The sequence below is a fragment of the Erythrolamprus reginae genome, chromosome 3, assembly GCF_031021105.1.
Source record: "Erythrolamprus reginae isolate rEryReg1 chromosome 3, rEryReg1.hap1, whole genome shotgun sequence".
Taxonomy (NCBI): Eukaryota; Metazoa; Chordata; class Lepidosauria; order Squamata; family Dipsadidae; genus Erythrolamprus; species Erythrolamprus reginae.
In genome coordinates, this window is record NC_091952.1 from 242,616,866 (window position 1) to 242,632,407 (window position 15,542).

Genomic DNA, 15,542 nt, shown 5'->3' on the forward strand with positions numbered 1-15,542 from the left:
TGAGATTTGAACCGCTGACCTTCAGATCTACAGTCAGCTTCAGTGGCCTGCAGTACAGCAGGGTTGTGGTAGAGCCTGATGGCTACCCGATATGCGCCACACTGTGTACCGGTAGCAAAAATAAAGGTGTGCATGCAGTTCCTGGTGACTGGCAATCAAGGCAGAGCAGGAAAGTTCTTGGGAATTTTTTAAAAAAAATAATGTTTTTTTTCTCCCCTTTCTTTGTCTTTAAAGAATTCTCCTCAGTTTAAAGCCAATTACGCCGAGCTGGTTTTAGGAAATCCAAGCCCAGTGCTTATCTACCAGATTTCTTCCAATGAAACTCGAGTTCTTGTGGACATTCGAGGTGAAATACCAAAGAATCTTAAGGAGTACATGGTGGAAAAAATTTATCCACAGCTACCAGGTAAGAACCTCTGCACGGAGACGTAACATCTTCACAGGTAGTCCTCGACTTATGGCTGCAGTGCAGACAGGAACGTTCGTTGTCACTCAGCACAATTGAGCGACAACCTTTTTTGCTCTGGTTGTTAAGAAAATCGCTGTGGACATTAAGAGAAGTTGTCTTGCCCCATTTCCGGCCACAATGCTACCGTGTTTCCCCGAAAATAAGACACTGTCTTATATTAACTTTTGCTCCAAAAATTGTGTTCTGTCTTATTTTTGGGGGGTGCCTTATATTTCTCAAATAAGACAAATTCACAGGCAGAAAAGCTGACACCCCCAAAGAAAGTGTACCATACGGTACACTGATTATGGTACGGTACCTGTCAGTATGGCACCCACACACACAAACGACGGCACTTATATGGTACAACAGTATACTCCCGCTATTGCAGCTTCCGGCCACCAGAGGAACTACAGTCTACGCACTGTATTGGAGACTGTAATGGCGGTGAGACAGAAGCAGACTGTGTCTGCTGTACTGGACGGTACAAAACGATGGAAGGGACCAGCAGGGGATGCCACATTATTACGGTACCGCTATGAACAGCTTTGAATGGTACTGTGTTTTTCCAGCGTACTGTATGTAAACTTGACTACATCTTATTTTCGGGGGGTGCCTTATATTAGCAAATTCTGCAAAACCTCTGACATGCCTTACTTTCGGGGTACGTCTTATTTTCGGGGAAACAGGGTAGGCACTAAGCCTAGGGATCAAATGGATCCAGTTTTTCCATTGAGTTGCATGTTCTAGCCCCCCTGGGAAAGTTGCAAATGGTGATCATGTGTCCCTAGAGACATTACTACAGTCAGGAGGACCAGTTGTAAGTCACTTCATTCATTGCCATTGTAAGCAGTAGTGGGTTGCAGCCGGTACGGCTCAATATGACATCTCGGTAGGGAAAATGGAGCTGCACATATAGCTCCACGTGCCCAACATACGCACATCCCTGCAAGATTTGATTTCTGCGCATGCGCAGGAAGCCAAATCAAATGCGAGGGCACTCTTGCACACGAGATTTCACCGATTTTGGGTGGGTTTTAACTTCCGTGAAGCTGAAAATCATCGAAATCTCTCTCTCGCGTGCATCCTCATGTGAGATTTGGCTTCCTCCACATGTGCAGAAGCTGAATCTCTTGCCCATGTGCGTGCACCTGCGCCGGTCACCAGGAGCACACTGATAGCATCGGTGAAGGGGAACCGTTGCCCTGGTTGTAATGTAGAATCACTGCTGCATGTTTGTTAAATGAATGGTCACAGGGTGAGAACTATTTGCATGCCAGTGACTTGAATAGTAATTTAGTCAGCTGCCTTAATGTAGTGTTTCCCCATCTTGGCTACCGTAAACCATCAGTTCCCAACTTTTGTGGCTTGGAGGTCCTGCTGTGGGGGAAAGAGAGGAACTAGGTCATACGAATGGCAGGCTGGTCGACCGCTCACACAACTTGAGCTACGTGTGCACACTCCGGCCAGCCACCGACGCAGCCCAATTTCGAATAGGCCACGGGCCAGTAGTGGGCAGCAGCCCAGGGGTTGGGGACCCTGCCTGTAAAACTACAAAGTTTAAGACGTGTGCATGTCTTAAAACTTTCTAAGTGGAGAAACACTGTCTTAAAGTTGAAGAACTGAAGTTGACCTTGGGTTATCAGGTTATCAAAGCTCTTGGCCCAAGGACAAATGTTTCAAAACTCACAAACCATGTTTGCTTATTTCTTTTTTTCCTTAACAGAACACATTCAAGAGCCTTTCCTAATAGCAGTGCAGAATGAACGTTTGAGAGTCATGCCGGCGAGCTTCCTACCGCCTTGTCCTGTCAATAAATCAGGTTTGTGAGCAAAGCAAAGAATGCAGAAAACATCACAGTCTAACACAGAGCTGTCCAGTCTTGGCGGGGCCCAGGGGAAGAGCCTTCTCTGTGGCGGCCCCGGCCCTCTGGAACCAACTCCTCCCAGAGATTAGAACAGCCCCCACCCTCCTTGCCTTTCGTAAGCTCCTCAAAACCCACCTCTGCCATCAGGCATGGGGGAACTAAGACATTTTTTCCCCCTAGGCTTCTACAATTTATGCATGGTATGTTTGTATGTATGATTGGTTTTATAACAAGGGTTTTTAGCTGTTTTAGTATTGGATTTTTACATTCTGTTTTTATCACTGTTGTTAGCCGCCCCAAGTCTGCGGAGAGGGGCGGCATACAAATCCAATAAATAAATAAATAAACTTTGAAGACTTGGGGACTTCAACTCCCAGAATTCCCCAGCCAACCATGCTGGGTGTTCTGGAAATTAATTGATTGATTGTTTGGATTTATATGCCACCCCTCTCCAAAGACTCGGGGCAGCTTAAAACATAAAAACAATATAACATCACAATCCAATTAATATTAAAACAGCTAATCTAAAACCCCAACAATATTAAAATTAGTCATTACCATTCACACAACAACCGTATACTACATTTGGTGGCCAGGGGGCTGGATCTAATGTCTTCAAGCCTGGTGGCATAAATGAATCTTGAGACTTGCAGAAGGAGAGGAGGGTGGTCAGTGCAGATCTCTGATGGGAGTTGATTTCAGAGAGCCAGAACCCTCACAGAGAAGGCCCCGCCAAGCGACATTGTCTATTTTACGGGACCTGGAGAAGGCCAACTCTGTGGGACCTCATTGGTCGCTGGGATTCATGCGGCAGGAGATGGTTTCGCAAGTAATCTGGTCCGATGCCATGAAGGGCTTTACAGGTTATACCCAACACTTTGAATTATGTCCAGAAACCAATCTACAAGTCCTTAAAGTTGCCAAGGGTGGATACCTCAGATCTAGCAAATGACTTGGGAGTGTGGATGAGATATTTTTTATTTCTTTAAGCAGAACAAAATGTTCTTTTCTGGTGCCCTTTTAGCCATTGGGGGTCATAACGACCATCTAAAATAAATTGACCATATATTTTTGAATCACAAAGTCTGAAACTGGAGCATACAGAATTATTTCCATATTTTATTTTGCACTTCAGACAATCTTTTTGACCATTGCTAAATCACCCTTAGCCTTTCTCCTTAGAATTAAGTTGGCATCCCCTCTGTTATATATCACAGTAAACATCAGAATACACTTATTAATAAAATACAAGTTGACTCTGGTTGACTAAAGATGTTTGTAATATGGATTCCTGGAGTGGGAATATTATTTAACTCATAATTGACTTTGCATCAGAGAGAAAGTCAACTCTGCAGGAGGGTAATTATGCTTAGTTCAACTATAATTTAATAGCACATCATTTGTACCAATTCATCTCATTCGCATAATGACATCTTTAGATATGGTAAAGGTAAAGGAGTCTCTGCGTATTTTACTCCGCTAGCCATTCCCTACTCAGGCTTCATGCTCTGGGGAATTCTGAGCATGATACCATGGCCTTTTGAGACTAAAGGATGCCAAGGCAATGCATTACCGACTAGTGGGCGATGTTCATTTCTGTTTTAAGGCCATTGAGGAAGACATTTCCATGGTCATGTGGCCAGCATGACATCATGGAGTGCTGTTACCTTCCCACCGAAGTGGTACCTATTTACTGTTCTGTCGGGCTCTCTGGTAGAATCCTCCCGAAAATTCACAGGTACAAATTTCAGACACACACACGTTTGAAAATTCAAAACAATGTTCTTTATAATGAAAATTCACTTAAACTAAGCCCTCTTTTGGTATAGCCAAGAGCACTCGTCTCCAAACAAACTGGTAATTTGTACAAGTCCCTTATCAGTTCTGTGATACTTAGCTTGCAGCTGTGAGGCAATTCACAGTCCTTCTTTCATAAATTGAAACACACTTTGCTCTGGTTTAGTTTCAAAGCGGGGAAAAATCAGAACACAAAGGTCAAAGTCAGCAAAGTAGGCACAAAACACAAGGATCAGATAATCCTCCACAATGGCCAAACCCACAGGCTGCTCTTTATAGCAGCCTCACTGAGGCTTGCTTGTGGTTTTACCAGCCAGTCACTTTGACAGTTTGCACGGAAGGCTTTTAAGAAGCCTTTCAAAATTTTGAATTGCTAGAGTTGCATTGTTCAGAAGCTGCCCAACCTAAATAGGCCAGCCACCGACCAAGATACCAGGAACTAAAGTCTTTGCAGATTATTGAAGACAAACATAGCAGAAAGATCTTTAAGAAAATATTTACTTCTTTTTAGCAAACCTATTCTATATATTTGCGCTATCTCACTAGATGAATCTAGACACTATAATCACAAGCCACACAATAACTACTTTAAGCCAAACTAACCTTCAAGCCATAATATCTTCAAGCCATGCAAAGGTGTATCATGTTATATACATTAGTCAACCAATCAGGTTATAGCTCATTATGTAGACTCGCGGTGACTAAACATACTTTCAGTGTTACATTCACTATGGTAATTACAATATTTCTTTCTTTCTGCAATTGAAATATTACATCAGGCTAGTCCTAGTCCTGACACCTCTTCTAATATTCCAATGCAGTCACATATAAGTAATCCATCATTTTCTGATGTTGCTCATAGCCATGTTATCTTATCACTTAAACAAACATTGCATTGCTTTCATTAATCCATAATCCATACATTGTAATTGCAATTCATCATTTGGATTAGACAACACATACATTATAGTTTATATTTCTGGTAGTCCTAACATGAATTACATCTCAAAAAGTGCATCTGTGCTAGTTTTAATGTTAGGACTCTTTCCCTTTTAGGAGTTCTCCTCCTAGGAGATGCTTACAATATGAGGCATCCTCTGACAGGCGGAGGAATGAGTGTTGCTCTGAATGACATCAAGATCTGGAGATGTTTGCTACAGACCATTCCAGACTTGTATGAAGACTCTGCTCTACTACAAGTAAGATAACCCATATTTTTTTTCTTTCATAAAGAAATTGATGGTCTCTACGTTTCTTTTATATAACTTCAAGTATGCACTCTATTTTATATTTGAAATATCCCCCCCACCCCTTTCATCTGTCTGAAGACCAAGCAGACCAATCTGCTGGAAATTTATCTTTTGCAGGCCAAAAAGACCTTCTATTGGACAAGGAAGAAGTCTCATTCTTTTGTTGTGAACGTTCTTGCTCAGGCGCTTTATGAATTATTCGCTGCAACAGATGGTACGTCTTTGTTCAGAAATGCATTTTATCTCAAGCCTCGTTCTTCTCCTTCCCTTTAGCACGGGGTAGGGAACGTTGGCTCTTCTATGACTTGTGGACTTCAACTCCCAGAATTCCTGAGCCAATCATGCTCAGGAATTCTGGGAGTTGAAGTCCACATGTCATAGAAGACCAATGTTCCCTACCCCTGATTTAGCATAATTTGTGGCTGCATCCTTGCCAGTGATGAAATCCAATTTTTTTTTACTACCGGTTCTGGTGGACGTGGCTTGGTGGGCGTGGCAGAGGAAGGATACTGCAAAATCTCCATTCCCACCAGCCAGAGGCAGTGTTCCCTCTAATTTTTTTGGGGGGTGGGCAGAAAAGTATAGTGTCTGAGAGGCAGTCCCTTCAGGACTGGGCGGCACAGAAATAGTAAATAAACAAACAAACAAACAAATTAAAAACCCACCCTGTTTTGCCTCAGAGAATTTCAAAATAAAATACTGTACTGTGTGTCTATAACAGTGAGCTCATAATAGGGCAACTCTATCAATATCAAAATGCCACTTAAATAGTTGAGCTAGTTTCAAACTAGATTTTGATTTTCTTTCTCTCTTCCTTCCTCTCTTTTTTCTATCTGTTTCTCTCTCTTCCTCTCTTCCTCTCTCTCTCCTTCCCTCTCACTCTTTCCCTCTCGGCTTCTGGGCAGGTTTGGAAAACTCTGATGATGATGATTTTTAAGTGAGCGATTGCTCACTGCTCAGCTTAGAGGGAACTATGGCCAGAGGTGATATTTGCTAGTTGTATGAACTACCGTACTCAAAATTTCCACTCCTGGTTATCCAGAACCTGTCAGATCTTGCTGGATTTCACCCCTGATCCTTGCTTCTCTCCCTGCTGTCTCCTTCATTCTTGACTGTTTTCAAGTTGTCAAGGTTAAAAAATGCTGCTCTTAATAGTTTAAGTTAACTGCCTTCCTGCACATCAGGCTGTTCCTGTCTAATTATCATCTGATGAATGACATCTTTTGAAATATTGGCATTTTTTCTCTCAGGTTCCTTCCTCCATACCCAGTCCTCTTTACAGTTAATCAAATAATTATTCACTTCCAGTACACTTACTCATTTTTATGTTGTAAGAAATCTCTCCCTCTCTGTGTGTGTATATATGTGTGTGTGCCGAACCAAACATTTATGTTGAGACAATTGTTAATTGAGTTTTGCCCCATTTTATGACATTTCTTGCCTCTCGTTAAGTGAATCACTGTAGCTGACAAGTTACTCAGTTGTTAAGTGAATCGGGTTTCCCCGATTGATTTTGCTTGTCAGAAGGACGCAAAAAGTTAACATAACGGTCATAAAGATGAATTAGCTGCCAAGCGTCTGAATTCTGGTCACATGACCCTGGGGAAGGCTGCAAGGGTTGTAATTGTGAAAAAAGATCATAAGTTACTTTTTTTTCAGTGCTGTTGTAACTTTGAACAGTCACTAAATGAACTGCTGTAAATCAAGGGCTACCTATATATATATATAAATTTGGTGACTCTTATTTTCTGGTTGATTACTTGTCTTGCCCCATTTCCGGCCACAATACTACCGTGTTTCCCCAAAAATAAGACACTGTCTTATATTAACTTTTGCTCCAAAAATTGTGCTATGTCTTATTTTCGGGGGTGCCTTATATTTCTCAAGTAAGACAAATTCACAGGCAGAAAAGCTGACACCCCCAAAGAAAGTGTACCATACGGTACACTGATTATGGTACAGTACCTGTCAGTATGGCACCCACACACACAAACGACGGCACTTATGTGGTACAACAGTATACTCCCACTATTGTAGCTTCTGGCCACCAGAGGAACTACAGTCTACGCACTCTAGTGGAGAGTGTAATGGCGTTGAGACAGCAGCAGACTGTGTCTGCTGTACTGGACGGTACAAAGCGATGGAAGGGGCCAGCAGGGGACACCACATTATTACGGTACCGCTATGAACAGCTTTGAATGGTACCGTATGTTTTTCCACCGTACCGTATGTAAACTTGACAACGCCTTATTTTCGGGGGGTGCCTTATATTAGCAAATTCTGCAAAACCTCTGACATGCCTTACTTTCGGGGTACGTCTTATTTTCGGGGAAACAGGGTAGGCACTAAGCCTAGGGATCAAAACATGGATGCCTCTCTTTGAACCCAACGCAACTCTTACCAGAAGTCTGGAGGCTCCGGTGAGGCCTATGCGCATGCGCGCGGGGGGGAGCATGTGGAAGGTTGTGCATAGATGTATGAGGGGAGGGCATTACATTATGGGTGCACACCCTTTTGGCACTTGAACAAAAAAAGTTTCGCCATCGCTGCTATATATGGTACCTCACTATGACATAGCAATCTATGTTAACAACTGCACTCTTGGGGAAAAACACCTGGTAAAGGTTTTTCGTTAACTATGTGGGGTAAGATTTCAAAGGGAATGTTTATTTAGCCCAGTGGTTCTCAATCTTGGGGGTCGGGACCCCTTTGGGGGTCGAATGACCATTTCACAGGGGTTGCCTAAGGCCATGGGGAAAAGACAAATTTCCCATGGTGTTAGGAACTAAAACTTCTATTCTGGCGCCTTGGAACATATTTTTACAATCCGACCAATCAGGCGTTTTCAGTGGGGGTGTCCCTATAATCTTCCTGCCATTCAGCTTAAAACTCTGTTGGGAGAGTTGGCGCTAGACTTATGGTTGGGGGTCACCGCAACACGAGGAACTGTATTAAAGGGTTGCGGCTTTATTGTGCTAGCATGCTGTAAATTTTCGTTTTCTAATTTTGCCTGACATTTCTGTCATGTTTTATCCATTTAACAGATTCTTTGCAGAAGTTAAGAAGAGCCTGCTTTCTCTATTTCAAGCTTGGGGGCAAATGTGTATCTGGTCCAGTTGGATTACTTTCCATGTAAGTTGGGTTAATGTCCCCCCCATCCTGCCCGGAGTCTTTTTCAAGTTGTTATTGACAGCAGTTGTAGGTAGCCTAACCATGACTTACCTTAAAAGAGTCTTTAGAAAGAGACACACGGGAGGTAATAACAATCAGAAGTTTTTCTGGCTAGACAATTAAATCAAGCCATATATTGTATTTTATTTAATAATTACTTAAGCTGTAAATAGCTGAATTGGCTCTGTGAGAATAGAAATACGGTAGTTCTCAACCTATACCTCCAACTGGAACTGGAACTTCTGTCGCTAAGTTAAGTTGTTAAGTGAATCATGCCTCATTTTATATAAATTCCATCCTTCCGAGGTGGGTAAAATGAGGACTTCCCCCACTGGTTTTGTTTGTGAAAAGCCCCTTGGGAAAGTTTAAGTTTTATTGAATTTGTATGCCGCCAATTTATAGTACAATGATAAAAAAATATAGAGCAATTAAAATCCCAATTAAAAAAATCAATAACAACAATAATCAATTCTGGGCTGGAGCAGAGTGCTTTAGCTTAATGGCCACAGGCCTGCTGGCAAAACCATGTTTTTAAGGCTTTCTAGAAGGCCAGGAGGGTGGGGGTGATGCGGATCCCCAGGGGTAGTTGGTTCCAGAGTGATGGGGCTGCCACAGAGAAGGCCCTCCCCGAGTTGGCATAGAAAGTCCGCAAATGGGGGTCACATGGCTATGTGGGACACTGCCACTGTCATAAATACATGCCAGTTGCCAAGTACCCAAATTTGTGGTCACATGATTGCAGGGGCCATTGCTTAACCTCGCCAAAACGCACCTGCACGTGCGTCACTATGCAAGATTTTCCTACCTGCACGGGTAGGGAAAGCAAAATAGCGCTCGATCCCGCACTGTTGCTCCAGAGCCTCAGAGCTGCGCACAATTAACCCATCTCTGGAACTGACATATTGTAAAAAGGGATTTGGGTTGTCAGCGTTCTAAGGAAAAGTTTCAAGGGGAAGAAAAAGCAATACAGTGGTACCTCGTCTTACGAACGCCTCTTCTAATGAACTTTTCAAGATACGAACCCGGTGTTTAAGATTTTTTTGCCTCTTCCTCCGAACTATTTTCACCTTACGAACCCAAGCACCTGCTGCTGGGATGAAGGGGTTTCTTCCCCCCCCCTTCTTTGAAGAAAGAAAAGGGAGGGGCAGCTTGGAGGAAAGATTTTGCAGAGAACAACGTGCTTGCAAAGGCACTGAAAGGGTGTCTTTTTAAGGAAGAAAAGGGAGGGGCAGCTTGGAGGAGTAAAGATTTTGCATGCTTGCAAAGGCCCTGAAACGGTGTCTTTTGAAGAAAGAAAAGGGAGGGGCGGCCCCCTTGCCTTTCTTCCTTCCCACTCACCCTTTAGCCTAGCCTTGCTTCTTCCACCCGCCCCCTTTAGCTGCTCCTCCCTGCCCTCTGTTCGCCTCCCTTCTAAAGTTTGGGATTTTCCTGAAGGATTTGCACGCATTATTTGCTTTTACATTGATTCCTATGGGAAACATTGTTTCATCTTACGAACTTTTCACCTTACGAACCTCCTCCTGGAACCAATTAAGTTCGTGTGATGAGGTACCACTGTATTCTTTCTTCTATTATCCTGGTATATTAATGGATGGCCTTTCTTTTCATAATTTCTAATATTGTACTCACAAAAAATAGTGCACATTCCTCATAATTTATTCCTGCTACCAAATCTTTCTTTACAGCTTGTCTCCGAAGCCCATCGTCCTGATCGGCCACTTCTTCGCCGTTGCCCTCTACGCCGTTTACTTTTGTTTCAAATCCGAATCTTGGATCACGAAACCCCGGGCTATTTTCAGCAGCCTGGCGGTGATGTACCGCGCTTGCTCTGTCATATTCCCCCTTATCTATTCCGAAATGAAATACCTCGTCTACTGAATACAGAAAGGGCAAAGAGACAGGAAGAGGAACCGCTTGGATTTCTCCGAGCTTTCTGGACATGTTCCATCTCTTTAAGTCGAAAAGACAGCAGCAGCAACAAAACTGTCAGCCTGAGATCCCGCAGTGGCACTTTCAGGTTTATAAGCACATGGGTAATCTTGCCAAACAAGGGCATGTATAAAAAACACCCACCCACCCACCATTCTAATACAAAGGAGCAAAAGGCGGTCACAACAGTTATTTCTGAGAGTGTCTAGCATATTAGGGGAAGGGGTGTTGGCAGATGGCCAGGTTCTTCTCTTTCCTTGCTCCCAATATTTGAAGCCAGGACTATTTAAAAATAAATAAATGACATTTCTAGAGCTATTGGTCTGAACTATGACTGTATGACCAGAGATCACAATTTAGAAAACCCCCAGATTCTATTCACTCTTTTTTCTAGTCTTACAGAATTGCCTTTATTTTTTCTCCCTGACTAGATGCTTTTCTAATTCTTTCTTTTTGTGTGTGTGTGTATGTGTGTGTGAAATGGGAGTTTGTTCAGCCCCTTAATAGGGACTTGCCAACAATGGCAATTATAGTTATCCTGCCAGGAGGGGACAAATCAAAACTAGATGATTAGGCTTCTGTTATGTAAACCAAGTATGGGCTACATCGTACTGTTGTTAGGCCACTGGTAAAAAGTGGCTTATTTAAATGACCTTCCAAATTAACTTTGCAGAGAGAAATCAGAAACAGAGTTCTCCTTAATCTGTTTATTGTTTTATTTTTTTACAAAAAATAGAGGATTTTATTTATTGATGGAGGAATTGGAGGAATGAGGACCCGGATTGTGGGGGCAATATGCTGGCTCTGTTAAAAAAGTGCTATTGCTAACATGTTGTAAGCCGCCCTGAGTCTAAGGAGAAGGGCGGCATAAAAATCAAATAAATAAATAAATTCTTGCTGAGCTTTCACTGAAGCCTGAAATGACACAGCCCAGGGTTTACTACTTCCAGGGAGAAGTAAGCCAATACTGAGATTTATGTAACGACTGCAAATAATTCTAGCTGCCTTCGTATTGCCGGCTTCATTAGAACGGTCTTGTTTTGAGAGATTAGATTAGAACTAGGGAACCTATGGTCCCCAAGGTGTTGTACTAGAGGTTCCATAAGTACGTGATGGCTGGGGCGGAGGGAACTTGGAATCGCAACATCTCAAGCCGAGGTAGATGGCAGAGGAATTAGTGCAGGAATTAGTGCATACACAGAGCAGTGATATCTGTGTATGGCACGGTCTCCATTCTGTTAGGTTTCTGGAAAGAGAATCAAGCATCATGATGGACAGAAAGATTTAGCTATTGGGTATATACTGAGATAAATAGGGTTGTGCGATTGTGTTCACCTACATAAAACACTGTGTTACCTTGTACAAATAAAATTTCTAAAAGATACAACAACCAGAGACGGATTCCCATGACCGCAGCTATTGGTACGCTGGGCGTGCAGCTTCAGGTCTCTTGTGTACACATGCGTGTCCCAGTGTGTTTTGCTTCTGCGCATGCTCAGGAAGCAAAATCTCGTGCGTGTGAGATTTTGGTTATTTTTTTCCTTCCACGCCTGTGCAGAAGCAAAAACCCACCGAAATCTCACGCATGTGCGTATCCCCTTGCAAGATTTTGCTTTCCGCGCACGCGCAGAAGCAAAAACCAGCTGGGATGCGTGTGCACGCAAGAGACTTGAAGCTGCGCACCCAGCCATTGCTACCAATGCGCCGTCCTTTACCATACCTACAATAACCCTTTTCAGCTACTCTAATAGAGATAGCGGAAAATGGCAGTATAAACAGCTCTGCCTTGTTAGGTTGATAAAATAAACGAAACTAAGCAGGCCAGCTCAATCAATTTTTAAAAAATCATCTGTCGCTCTTACATGTATATTTCTTCATGGATATTTTCTGGCATTGAGCTTTTCTGTCAAGTAACATGTAAACATATATTCCATGAATATGCTGTGTTTTTGTTTCAGGCTCTGGTACATATTCTAGGGATCTTCTCCATTTTCTTTTCCACTCAAATATAGGAGGAAGGAGAAGAGTCTCCTAACAGGTCCAAAAACTTTTTTTTTGGTGTGTGCGGGGGGACATTTTGAATGGGTAGACAAAAATTGATTCAATTAGAATAAAAATAAACCAGTAGCACTACAGGTTGTCATCCCAAGGTTTTAATGTATATTTTTGCTGTTGCATTAAAGTGTGCAACTTTTAACAGGACCTTTGGGGAGAGGGGCGAACATCTATATTCTTGTTGTTATTGTTATAGCCCAGAACTTACAATAAATTCTTGCTTTTCTGATCATTTTTGTGCAACTCTTGATTTACCTTCTCGCATTCTGTTAAGATTGATATCTGCTGGTGTCAAGACGAAGCCATTCTCTTTGTGGTCTCTGGCCTGCCACACTAGGCTATTCTACTATGCATTTTGTACTGTGGGAAAATGGGAGGGGGTATGGTATGAGGCTGTTAGTATGGAGCCATAGAATTCTTTCTAGAAAGCCAAGGTCATCCTTTGTCTCTGCACCTCTCCACCTGGACGGAAGGAGCTGGGTGGACCCTGCTAGCATAGCCGCTGAAGATCGGATAATGTGATGGATTTGTGCTTGTGGGGGCAAGGACTTGAACTTTCAACTGGGTATTGAAACCCGGAGGACTTCAGGTTCAGGATTTACACAGACATACCAACATGGCTCTCTTAATAAGTTTGGACTTTGAGGCATACAGTGGTTCCTCTACCTACAAACACCTCTACTTACAAACTTTTCTACATAAGAACCGGGTGTTCAAGATTTTTTTGCCTCTTGTCAAGAACCATTTTCCATTTACAAACCCCACTCTCCAAAATTGTAACTGCAAAAGGCAGAGAGAAGCCTCCCTGGGGCTTCTCTAGGAATCTCCTGGGAGGAAACAAGGCCGGAAAAGGTGGGGAGAAGCCTCCGTGGGGCCTCTCTAGGAATCTCCTGGGAGGAAACAGGGCCAGAAAAGGCAGGGAGGAGCCTTCGTGGGGCCTCTCTAGGAATCTCCTGGGAGGAAACAGGGCCTCCACCCTCCCTGTGGTTTCCCCAATTACATGCATTATTTGCTTTTACATTGATTTCTATGGGAAAAATTGCTTCTTACAAACTTTTCTACTTAAGAACCTGGTCATGGAACAAATTAAGTTTATAAGTAGAGGTACCACTGAACTTGGCCTTGGACTCTGATTTAATTTTGGATGTTATTTGCAATCCTGACAGCTGGTTGCAACTTAGATGTCTGGAAATCTTGTATAATATAAGATGGGAAAGAGAGGAAGTTGGAGAGATTTTCAAAAATTTGTTATTGTATCTTAATAGTTAAATAATATAAGCATTATCTAAATTTATTTATTTATTTATTTTGTTTATTTATTCAATTTTTATGCCGCCCTTCTCCTTAGACTCAGGGCGGCTTACAACATGTTAGCAATAGCACTTTTTAACAGAGCTAGGCTATTGCCCCCACAATCCGGGTCCTCATTTTACCCACCTCGGAAGGATGGAAGGTTGAGTCAACCTTGAGCCCGTGATGAGATTTGAACCGCTGACCTTCAGATCTACAAGTCAGCTTCAGTGGCCTGCAGTACAGCACTCTACCTGCTGCGCCACCCCGGCTCATTAATTTCTCATGCCAAACAAAATTGAGGAAGAATTATTTCGACCTCCTATGTTGTTCATGTATTGAAGCAGTGTAAGGGTATGGAAAAGGCTACCTCAAATTGTGGATGAGACCTAACAACCAGGAATATGGTATACAGTGATCCCTCGAGTTTCGCGATCTCGAGCTTCGCGAAACGCTATATCGCGAGTTTTCTACCCGGAAGTAACACCACCATCTGCACGCATGCGTAGATGGTGGAGTTTGCATTACCGCCGGGCAGATCAGCTGCTAGGCGGCCAAAGGAACCTTCCCTGGGTCTTCCCGCCGGCATGGGGGGCTTCCTAGCACCCCCCCGAACCCCCAACCCGGGTTTGGGGGGGTGCTAGGAAGCCCCCCATGCCGGGGGAGACCTTTTAAAACACCCGTGCCGCTTCCCAGCTGAGTCCTGAAGCCAAGCGCAGAAGTTCGCCTTTGGCGCTTGGCTTCAAGACTCAGCTGGGAAGGGCGCGGCTGTTTGAAAAGGTGGCAGTCGGCCTGGGGGGCTTCCCAGTACCCCCCCCCAACCCTGTCTCCTGCCGCCGGTTTAGCCAGGAGAGGAGCGGCAAAGTGACTTGGAGGAATGGGAAACTCAAACCGCCCAGTTTCAGCTTTCCATTCCTCCACGTCACTTCGCCGCTCCTTCTGGCTGGTGGGGGGGGGGGGGAGTTAGGAAGGTTCTACTTCTCCCCCCCAGCCAAAAACTCAAAGCCTGTCTCCTGCCACACAGTTTAGCCAGGAGAGCAGCGGCGAAGTGACTTGGAGGAATGGGAAACTCAAACCGCCCAGTTTCAGCTTTCCATTCCTCCACGTCACTTTGCCGCTCCTTCTGGCTGGTGGGGGGGGGGGGGAGTTAGGAAGGTTCTACTTCTCCCCCCCAGCCAAAAACTCAAAGCCTGTCTCCTGCCACACAGTTTAGCCAGGAGAGCAGCGGCGAAGTGACTTGGAGGAATGGGAAACTCAAACCGCCCAGTTTCAGCTTTCCATTCCTCCACGTCACTTTGCCGCTCCTTCTGGCTGGTGGGGGGGGGGGGGGAGTTAGGAAGGTTCTACTTCTCCCCCCCAGCCAAAAACTCAAAGCCTGTCTCCTGCCACACAGTTTAGCCAGGAGAGCAGCGGCGAAGTGACTTGGAGGAATGGGAAACTCAAACCGCCCAGTTTCAGCTTTCCATTCCTCCACGTCACTTCGCCGCTCCTTCTGGCTGGTGGGGGGGGGGGGAGTTAGGAAGGTTCTACTTCTCCCCCCCAGCCAAAGACTCAAAGCCTGTCTCCTGCCACACAGTTTAGCCAGGAGAGCAGCGGCGAAGTGACTTGAAGGAATGGGAAACTCAAACCGCCCGGTTTCAGCTTTCCATTCCTCCACGTCACTTTGCCGGGGGAGTCTGGGAGGGAAGATGACGCGCCGGCAGCACAGGGGCGAGGGGTGGGAGGCAAAGCTCTG

The 15,542-nt window shown here is 44.1% G+C and overlaps 1 protein-coding gene across 1 annotated transcript in view; it reads left to right on the forward strand.

Moving 5' to 3' along the window:
* The window catches only part of SQLE (squalene epoxidase), a 33,570-nt gene extending 20,823 nt beyond the window's left edge, over positions 1-12,747 (forward strand). Inside the window, exons 7-12 of the mRNA XM_070748289.1 lie at positions 235-406; positions 2,175-2,270; positions 5,169-5,311; positions 5,480-5,576; positions 8,407-8,494; positions 10,219-12,747. Of these exons, the coding sequence (XP_070604390.1) occupies positions 235-406; positions 2,175-2,270; positions 5,169-5,311; positions 5,480-5,576; positions 8,407-8,494; positions 10,219-10,411 (789 nt within the window). The 3' untranslated portion in view covers positions 10,412-12,747. The remainder of the gene's footprint in view (positions 1-234; positions 407-2,174; positions 2,271-5,168; positions 5,312-5,479; positions 5,577-8,406; positions 8,495-10,218) is intronic.
* Positions 12,748-15,542: the final 2,795 nt, after the last annotated feature.